Consider the following 9,907-nt stretch of genomic DNA (forward strand, 5'->3'; position numbering starts at 1 on the left):
ACTAAAGCCCTCCCACACCATGCATCTCTACTCACGTAAGAGTATTATTGAACGAGGGTGTGATGTGTGTATTTATGTCACCGGCATATATGTATAATAATCATGCGTCATATATTCCATGTCTGTTGGTCGCCTTTTCCCATCCCATTACTTTGACTTTTTTTGCAGCCTCTCTCTCTCCCCCTCTCTCATTTCTCTCTCTATCTCTTTATTACCTTTAGCTATCCAGTTTGTCCAATCGGTCGAAATTGGCTGAATTTCATTTTCTGTTAAGAAATCTATGCAAAAATAATTAAACATTTTGATGAAAAACTCTGAATAGTCCTGCTCAGTGATGTCAACATGATATTGTTAGTCTTCAAAGGGGTCTAGAATATGGTTCCTACCCACTCAAAATCTGATCTTTCATCTCTCTCTTTTGCTCTGTTATTTTCACCTTATGTACAATACTAACTGTATTGTTTATTTCTTGTGCCGATGAAATAATAATGATAATGATAAGAGTAATAATAATAGTAATTTGCCGAGATACCTTTAACTTGAGTATAATCATGTGACCAACATTTTGCTGTTACTTAAATCTTGCTAACGAAATACTACACTTAGCTATCAAGCATGTTGATTTCTCCAACAAATAAAGACATAAAAACCGTCCCAACAGTTTTGTTATTTGGGTGAATTACCTTATACTCTCCCGTGATTCAGAGCACAGCTGAAATTTCTTCAGGAAGTTTGTTGGGAGGGGGGCAAAAATTACCTGAAAATGCCACAGAAGATGACTGGAAACACGAGATAGCCGTCCCAGTCCCCGCCGGCCGAGTTGGACGCCAGGACGTAGCCTACCAGAAGACCGTTGAAGGAGAAACTCCCGTTGTCCACACCTTGTTGGTCCAGCCGCAGAATCATGGCTGAGACCTGGGCTACGAGAAGGGCCAGAAGCCCGCACACGGTCCTCCAGGGGCTTTGTACGAAGAGTCCCGCTAGGATCAGTAATCCGCTGTAAGGGTTGTTGACGAAAAGCGGCTGGCCGAGTGATCTCGCTACGGCGTTGACGAATTGGACGACGAGAGGTTTGCCGGACACCCAGTCGTTCAGGGGCTGTACGGTCCCCGTGAGGAAAGTGAGGTAGTAGGACGCGCCCGAGGCTGGGGACGGTGCTGTGTTCATCACCTGCAGGTCGTGATTGTCTCCGGGCTGCCCCGTGGGCGTGGTCGCGGTTCCGTTGGGGATGTCAGCCTCGCCGTCGACCTGGTCAGCCATCGAGAGCAATATTGTCCCAAATCCTCGGTAACAACTGCTCCTCTGGATTCGACGTCCTTGCGCGGTAATATTACACATTAAACGAGTAGCGAATAACAAGGCTGCACATCCTGTTCATTGTATCCATACTCTGTGAGGACAATAAAGCACTAAAAGACGAGGATTTACGAAAATGTCAGGTGAGCAAAACCCTTCCTTGTGTTTCTACACTCATCACCCAGCGTCCTAACCGTACGAGAAGAGCCACTGAACACAACCTCCGCATCATCGTGGTGCACTGAGCCAGGGAAAAGCGGCTAGGATTCTTTATCAACGCCTCCTATGCACACACGAGACATGCCCGCCCGGTGCGTCGTGCATACGACACACATTATGCTATTTTCACCCAAGTCCTATATCTTGTGCTTGCTCGCATGTGCTCAAAATAGCCCGGATCGCTAATTCGACTTTGTAAGTGGGTGCATCGCGAAAGCAAATTGTTCGCGTGCCGCTGTTTTTTTTTTTCTTTCTATTATTCATTTCTTTTTCATCAAATGTATACGTAATTCACGCTAATTCAAACGCGGACGGCACATGAAATTTCGAAGTAGGTGCTTGCCTAACGCAACAATGAATACACAACAGCGTTTCTTTGCGTTGTTGTTGTTCTTAAATCCTTTCTCTTAGGCTGCGTTCACATAGAAGTATTCGGTATTCGCTATTCGGTATTCGCTATTCGGTATTCGCTATTCGGGCCCGAATACACCATCACCCGCACCGTCAACTCACCATCCCATGCAGTGAGGATTTCTTCCTCCTACATCCTAGCAAATCTTATTAACAATTTCTAAACTGCATCAGAATGTCAGTCTACATGCTTATTTTTGCCAAAGGGCAAATCCGGACCAAAATTGTCATTATTTCATAAACGAGAGACGGTATACGCTGCAAGAAAATCGAACAAGTTCGATTCCCACTTTGCTATACTTTTCGCAGCTATTTGGTACTTTCGAATAGTGCCCTCCTACAGTCCTATGTGAACCGGTGTGAGGAAATCCTATCGTTCGATTCAAGCTATTCGCGTGCCCTAGAAAAACGAGCCCGAATACCCGAATAGTATACTTCTATGTGAACGCAGCCTAATTGTCTCGTTCCTCTGTAGTGTTCCCTTTGTTATTTATGTTAATGGTACTGGTTACCAACAAATGCGACTTGTATTACTGAAGAAATGAGAGACTTTCGTTCTTTCTACCACTACGACTAGATGTCAATACAAAAATGTGTCTCGAACATGATATATTACGTTTTCACCAAAATGCAAAATACTCAAATCAACAATAATACGTACAAAATTGAATCAACAGATAAGAGGAAAATAGATGAATTCACTCATCCATCATTGATGAGCAAACAGAGAAGGGATATTTCCTCCGCAAATCCTGACTCGATTCCATAAAATTAGAAGATGATTCGAAACTGGTCGTTCAGTTTGATGACCTTTATCGTAACATTCAACATCAGTTTTAATATTGCCCCTTTGTTTTTGTTTTTATTGTGTGTGGGTTTTTTTTTTTCCTTTCCAATAGGAGATGACATCAAAATAATGCACCGCAGTTTTACGCAAGTTATGATCCTAAATTTAGCAATTCGTAGGGATAAACATGATTAAATCCAGGTATTTTAAGAAAGCATTCTTTTTTTTTTTAGTATCATGAGTAGAGTAGAGTGCCCTTCTACGAGACGCACGAGCTCTCTTTCCGTTGTATTCATGCTAGAATGGACGTTTTTATGTATTTTATCACTCAAATGATACGAGGGTTGGGTTAGTGGTTCATCTTTGCAGGAATCCCAATGGGACTCAGCCGACTTATCTTTTCTACACTCTCACTTACTTTTCATGACTATTGTAAAGGACACTCTCCATCTTCAACTAGCCATTCTCTACCCCCCCCCCACTCCTTTCTGTGTCTAACGCTGTCCCTCTACCTTTTATTTTCTACCCACCCAAACATACAAAATTATTCCTGACTCCTAGGTCGTCTTCTGATTGTCTTCTGACATCGTCTTGCCAGCATAGATTAATTTTTAATGAGTCTTAATCTAAAATACATGTCATCTTTCTACATCATCTTACCACTCTTTGCAGATTGTAATCTTTCCACCTCAGATCTATGCCCTTTTCTATTCTTATATATATCTTCTGCATATTTTCCCCAATTTTTTTGTTCCTTTTCTTGTGCTTGTCAAGTATGTATTTTTTTTTTTTATTTCTGGGGTTGCTTTCTCTTATAATCCTTTCTCCTACCTTTCCACTTCCATCACTTTTTGTTCATTTTCTTCCTTCTCTTTCCTAAGTCTTGTTATCCCCCTCCTCATCTTTCACATTCACCTGCTCACAGGTGTTTATTCAAGTCTTTCTAGCCTTCATCTTTCTCCTTCTTGCCTCCTATTATACTTCTCCTTTTTTTCCCTCCTTCTCCTCCTAACCCTCTCTACCTTCACTCCCCTCATCTCCCTCTTGTCCTGTTCTCTACCTCGCAATTCAACCCTTTATATAGTTGGTAGTAAAACACTGCGCTTTCATAAATCATGAGGCCTTGCTTTATCATGTCAGGACATTGTAAAGAAAGGTCTCATGTGCCAAGACACACGCAGACAAAAGAAGTTATAAGCTGTTTTATCCAAACTGCGTATACGTAAAGAAAGCGGCGCACACTTTAGCTCTCCATAGATGCACGTACGTATGCAGCGAGGGATGGCTTGATGCGATCCTTGTGGAGATGATGCGGTTAAAAGAGCGGTTAAAGAGGTTAGCGAGTGTTTGCTGGAATAATTCTGATAAGATGCTCCGTCATTTTTTTCCTGATTCGATATGCGACAGTTGATATCCGCACTCTTCCATGATAATAATATTCAAGACTATCGCTATAGCGGCATCAGATGAGAGGCGTACAAAAGATGTCGCCATGGTAACACCGGACAGCATCCCTCCTTGACATCAATTTGAGTGAGGTAGCCTGATGTTCACCTTGACAACCTCCAAAGATTTATTTAAGAACTGGTTTATTAGGATTTATGAGATTTGAAATTAGAGGCAAAAAAAAAACCAAATCTCAGCAAGTAAAAGGGCATCGCGTTTCCTAAAGAAGAAGAAGAAGAAGAAGAAGAAAGGAAAAAAGAACATCCCACCTGGTTCCTTCATAACAATAATAACTCTTTTAGACGGCTTGCCTAGCTTTCACAAGAAAATAATATGTTAAGCAGAGCGCACTGGCGATTTTCACTGGTTGATTTCTGTATAATGTCAGTCTGTATGTATACATCTGTATTCTGTATACTTTATGTATCTTTTTTATGTATTATTTTTCAACGCGTATGTAAGAGCTTTGTTTCTGTCTGTGTGTGCGATTCTGTGCGTATGATTTGTTTTATGTTCACCTTGTTTCACGCAATTTGTCTTATCGTTTTGTTTGATTATTACTACTACTTACTATTCACGAAGAGACTGCATTCTACAAGACAGGCTTGTTAGCAGTTCCCTCCATTTCCGACATTTTTTCCTTGATACGATTCAATTACAGGTTGCCTACGTATTTCCTAACACTATGTTTTGTTTCATTGTTAAAAAAAAATGATCTGCTTTGATTTCACTTGAACATTGCAAAAGTCACATTGTACTCTATTTTTGTATCTGTAAATGGCATATTGTATTGTTTGCTTTTTTTCGGAAATGAAATAAAATGAAAATAGAGTGTATATATATATATATATATATATATATATATATATATATATATGTGCGTATAAGTCATGTGTGGGTGTACGTTTTTGTCATGAAAGATTGTACCATCGCATGATCATTCATCTGAAATGAAGAATTGAGATAAATGACAAAAAACTGTTGCGTAGTCTTCTCTTTCAATTCAATATACTCCCCCTCAAGATAAAAATAAGACAAAACAAATCTTAGGATGACATTAACTAATCGGAATCAAATGGCATTTGTCAAATCCAGAAATCTGATTCAATAAAAGGGGAAACATCCAGGCAGCATAAGGATAAAAACCCCAAAGAAGTATATAGCTACTTAGGGCAACGATGCATCTTCTTGCCAAAGAGAAAACTCCTTTTAAGTTATCGTTGTTGTTTTCCTTTCTAATGATTTAAATATGTTTGCTTCTTCCTTTAAAAAAAAAAAAGTTGTTGTTTTTCCCTCAATATATATAATTAACATCTTGTCTGTTGTTATCAATTGTGGTTGTGAATTTCAAGTAGTATTTCACAGCAGATCAATATTGTTTAGCGAAATCTATTCTATAGAGCATACGGAAAAAACCCCGCTCGCCCAAAAAGGTAGCGGTTTTCATTTACATCTCTGATTTATTTTTCTTGATCTGACGTGTTTCCCCCCCCCCCCCCACACTGTCCAACGACGCTGTTGTAATTGAGACATGGCAGTTTGTCGAAACGGTTCGATTTACGCATCGATTGGTGTCTATGCGGTTTCTCTTGAGCGGAACTTGCACTTCCTCCGATACTGTATTTTCTCTTTATTTTTTTTTTCATGAAAGTCCTTAATTTGAGACGACATAAACAGAGCCGTTTCATGTATAATTGTGAATGACAACATTCCCACAAGTTAGAATTTGGTTTGTCCCTTTCTTTGGCTGCAATCATATCACGCAAACCGGTGCACGCATCCGATTTGACTCGACAAATCGTGCGGTTTTTAGTGTGATGCATTTAATTCGATTGTGGGTTATATCATTTTTTTTTGTCTCTCTCGACTGTTCAGTGTGTATATGTGTGTGTGTCTCTGTGTGTGTGTGTGTGGGGGGGGGGGGGTGGGTGAGTTTGTGAGAGGATGCGCTTGCTAGCCTAAATACATAAATATAATTCCATGAAACATACATGACGATTAGTCTCAGTCCCAAACTCTTGTCTCTGTTGTTTTTCCTATCAAGTTTCTTTCTTGTGTACGAAGAACATAATAATTCGCACACATAAACAAATTATATGTATATATATATATATATATATATATATATATATATATATATATATATATATATATATATATATATATATATATATATATATATATATATATATATATATATATATATATATACATTTGTTCATACATGACCCAGATTCTGGAATAGCTGACATGAGAATTTAAAAGAATCTCCTGAGTTCATTACATTTACATAACATAAATTGAGAAAAACATATTGTTTCCGACAACACACGAGCTAACCATATTACTTATGTAATGATATTTTCTTATTTTCTCTTATCCCGACAATCATTGAAAGGCGTCTTCATAGATCTTTGTTCTTTCTTTTCTCCTTCTCCTTGATCCACGTTGTTTTGTATCTTAATGTCGTTGAGTTTATCGTACTTGCTATAATAGAGCATCTTTTGATTGTCTGTGCATTTTTGTTTTCTTATTTGTATGTTTGTATTGTTCTTTGTCACCATATTTTCCTTGTACACACGGCTCAATGAATATGGAATTTGCCGCAATACTGACATCTTATTTCATATTCGTATTTCTTAGGTACTATTTGAGTACTACTGCCAATGTGATTTTATCATTTAATAGCTAACAACGGTTATACATTTTGGATTAAAATGCTATTTGTATTTTGTTTATCGAGTAACCCACATCTACAGGCTCTGTTTTTTCTTGGATTACTCTTTTTTTCATCGTTTTATTTTACTTCTTAATGTCATTCCTGCAAAAGCACGCATTGATAGTGTTATACTATTATAACCAGACATTCATATTTTTCACTACATATTACAAATTGTACTTCTTTACCTCCTTTAATACTTGTATGCATTGTATTATGTATTGTCATTTGTTGGATGGAAATGAAGTGGTTTAATTGAATAGAATTTAGTACGTAGCTCTAGTCTATAGTGTAATTCTACATTCATGAAACAATACACCATAAGCTCGTATCCTTTGACTGTGTCATTTCCATGTTAGTTTATTAAGTTTGAATCCATTTTGAATTTCCACAATAGCCTCTTAGCGTTCCAGGTTAGATCACATTTGTGTCTGTTAAATCGCAATGCAATATGATCGAAGTCTCGGTGTGTATGTATGTGTGTGTGTTTGTATGTGTGTTTGTACACGGATTGAGGTGACACGATATTTGCTCCTGAGACAATTACTCCGGTCTTATTTTCTCCAAGGACTTAAAGTTGGGATTGTGATAGGGCTTTAGTGCAGATATTTCATGGGAGCAATTGTAGCAGGAAAAAAGAAAATGTCATGGAACCACAAAGTGAACAATCAGCCGGGAAAGAAGAAAAATTAAAAAGAAAAATGTTGATGACCTCTTAATCAATTATTCCTGGGCAGCGCTTCATTCTTTAATCATTAATCAACTTGAGCTCAAGATGCCTGTCATAGACACGAGTGCTCCTCCCAATAGTGGCGGTGGTTAATTTAAACTGGGTCTATTACTATAGTATCTGGCCGTTTTCTTTTCACTGTTATAAGAAGCATACAACCTATCTTCTATCAGTATTGTTGTTGTGGTTTTTTGTGGGTTTTTTTTTTTTTTTTGCAGTCTCTCTTTCTCTCATATTCAACATTACTGTACCAAGTATTTTTTCAACTTTCTGAAGTATATGTAACAAATTATCTGTCCATCTCTCTTTTCTTTCTTTCTCTCTCTCTCTCTCTCTCTCTCTCTCTCTCTATATATATATATATATATACATATATATATTCATATATTCATATATAATTATGATATGCGTGTGCATGTGTGTGTATTGATATTATATATTTTTTATTACGTATATGAATGTCAGAATGATTATGGTGTTCTGCTTGGAGCTTTTTGAATAAATATGAAGAGGTAAAGGATGAGTGAAGATCCGTCAGGATTAGAATGTCCTTTGCCAGGTTATCCAATAACTTAGTAAATTGAACAAATATGGCAAAGCCCTTTGGACGACTTTCTGTTTGCGTGTTTTATCTCCCACACTTTTTCATTTTCAACCATGTATGTTTATACATTAACTGGCACATTACGTACATGTATATCAAAACATGAAATTCAAACACAAATCAACGTGCTCCGCTTTACACAATGACTGCCTCCAACAGAATGTGATTTGATTCTCCAGGAAACATTTATTCAGAATAATGCACAGGAATGTATAAAGAAGTTTCATTTAGATTTCACATATTTATGATTTACGTCAAAACAAATTCAGCTTCACGATAGTGAAAAAAAAAACAACTATACATGTATGGCACAGTACGTTATACAGCTCACAGTGACAGTGATATTATTAAGGTGACAAAATATCCTATCGTTATCTTTGTCAGAATCAGTCCATCAAAGCGTTAATGATGATATCTGTATGTATCTGTCTAGACGGAGGCCTATAGAGGTGGTGAATTTTAAAACAGTCAAATAAAGAAGGTAAATATTTACAATACCATGTACAGCTGATAAACGTTGAAACACTCTCGCTATTCAAACCAGAAACTGGTTAGCGTATCGCCGTGTTGCTTTAATCACAGTATAACGTTTTTGTCGCACGGTAGCTGCTGTGCTCGTCGTCAAAATCTTTGGCAAATTAAACTTATCTGATCTATTGCACTGCTCTCTTCCTCTATTTCGACACTTTTCTCTGTCACAGTTTGTCACTGGCTGCTGTCAAGTGAAGAGATTCCATCGACACTTGTCACAAAGCAGCCTATGCTGACGGCGCAATGTGGCTACTGGCCGTTCAGATAAATTTCACAGATGTAAGTGAAATTTAAACAAACTCAAACCAGAAATAGTCAGAAATAACTCATCATCACGCAGCAAAACAAATCTCATGCTCAAACAACACACGACGTACAAGAAATACGCACACTTACAAGCACCAACGAAAATACTCGGACACAAACACCATCAGCACACAAAAGGAGCCAAGCAAGACCTACATAAACATAATTTCAAACATGATTGTTGGTATTTTTATGATATATTCGTTATTAATGAAATGGTTTCTTATTGCAAATGAATTGTCAGGTTGTTGAGGAATGATCAGCCAATAGATAAATACAATGTTGCCCACCCCTTAAGAAAATAACAAAAAATAAAATCCATGAGATGGGATCTTGTATACAGTTGTGTTCATGTGTTGCTACATTAACTAGACATATTTCTACATAATTTCAAGAACACACACATACACACTCACACACATTCCTACCCTCCAATCCCTTATTCCAAAGAGGAATGAATACATCAAATGAATGATCTTTACTAACAGATGGGAAGCAGGTGCCCATTTACATAAAATATAATTTCAAAAAAGGGTATTTTTTGGAAGTTGCAACAAACGCAGCTACCATAGCAAATGCTGAGAGCTGATTGGTTGCTAGCTGGCTGCAGCATATAGTAAGCTCAATAATTTATTGTCACAATAACTGCGAACCTCTGCATGAATTCGAGCATAGATGTGAGTTATTTCATATTCTATGGTCTGTGGTGTCTCGGAATAAGGGACTTTACTTCTCTCGCAATAAAAATATCCCATAATGCACCATCGACTTTTATGACTATAAGTCATAAAATCTTCAATTCATTATCAACGAAGTGATCAAACATAGTTTTCTTAAAATCAACAGTAAAGTGTTTTG

General features: G+C 37.5%; 1 protein-coding gene across 1 annotated transcript in view; it reads right to left on the reverse strand.

The window, feature by feature from the left end:
- The window catches only part of LOC140243549 (urea transporter 1-like), a 16,385-nt gene extending 15,125 nt beyond the window's left edge, over window positions 1-1,260 (reverse strand). Inside the window, exon 1 of the mRNA XM_072323219.1 lies at window positions 758-1,260. Coding sequence (XP_072179320.1) covers window positions 758-1,260 — 503 coding nt within the window. The remainder of the gene's footprint in view (window positions 1-757) is intronic.
- Window positions 1,261-9,907: the final 8,647 nt, after the last annotated feature.

Source organism: Diadema setosum, chromosome 20 (assembly GCF_964275005.1).
Source record: "Diadema setosum chromosome 20, eeDiaSeto1, whole genome shotgun sequence".
Lineage (NCBI taxonomy): Eukaryota > Metazoa > Echinodermata > Echinoidea > Diadematoida > Diadematidae > Diadema > Diadema setosum.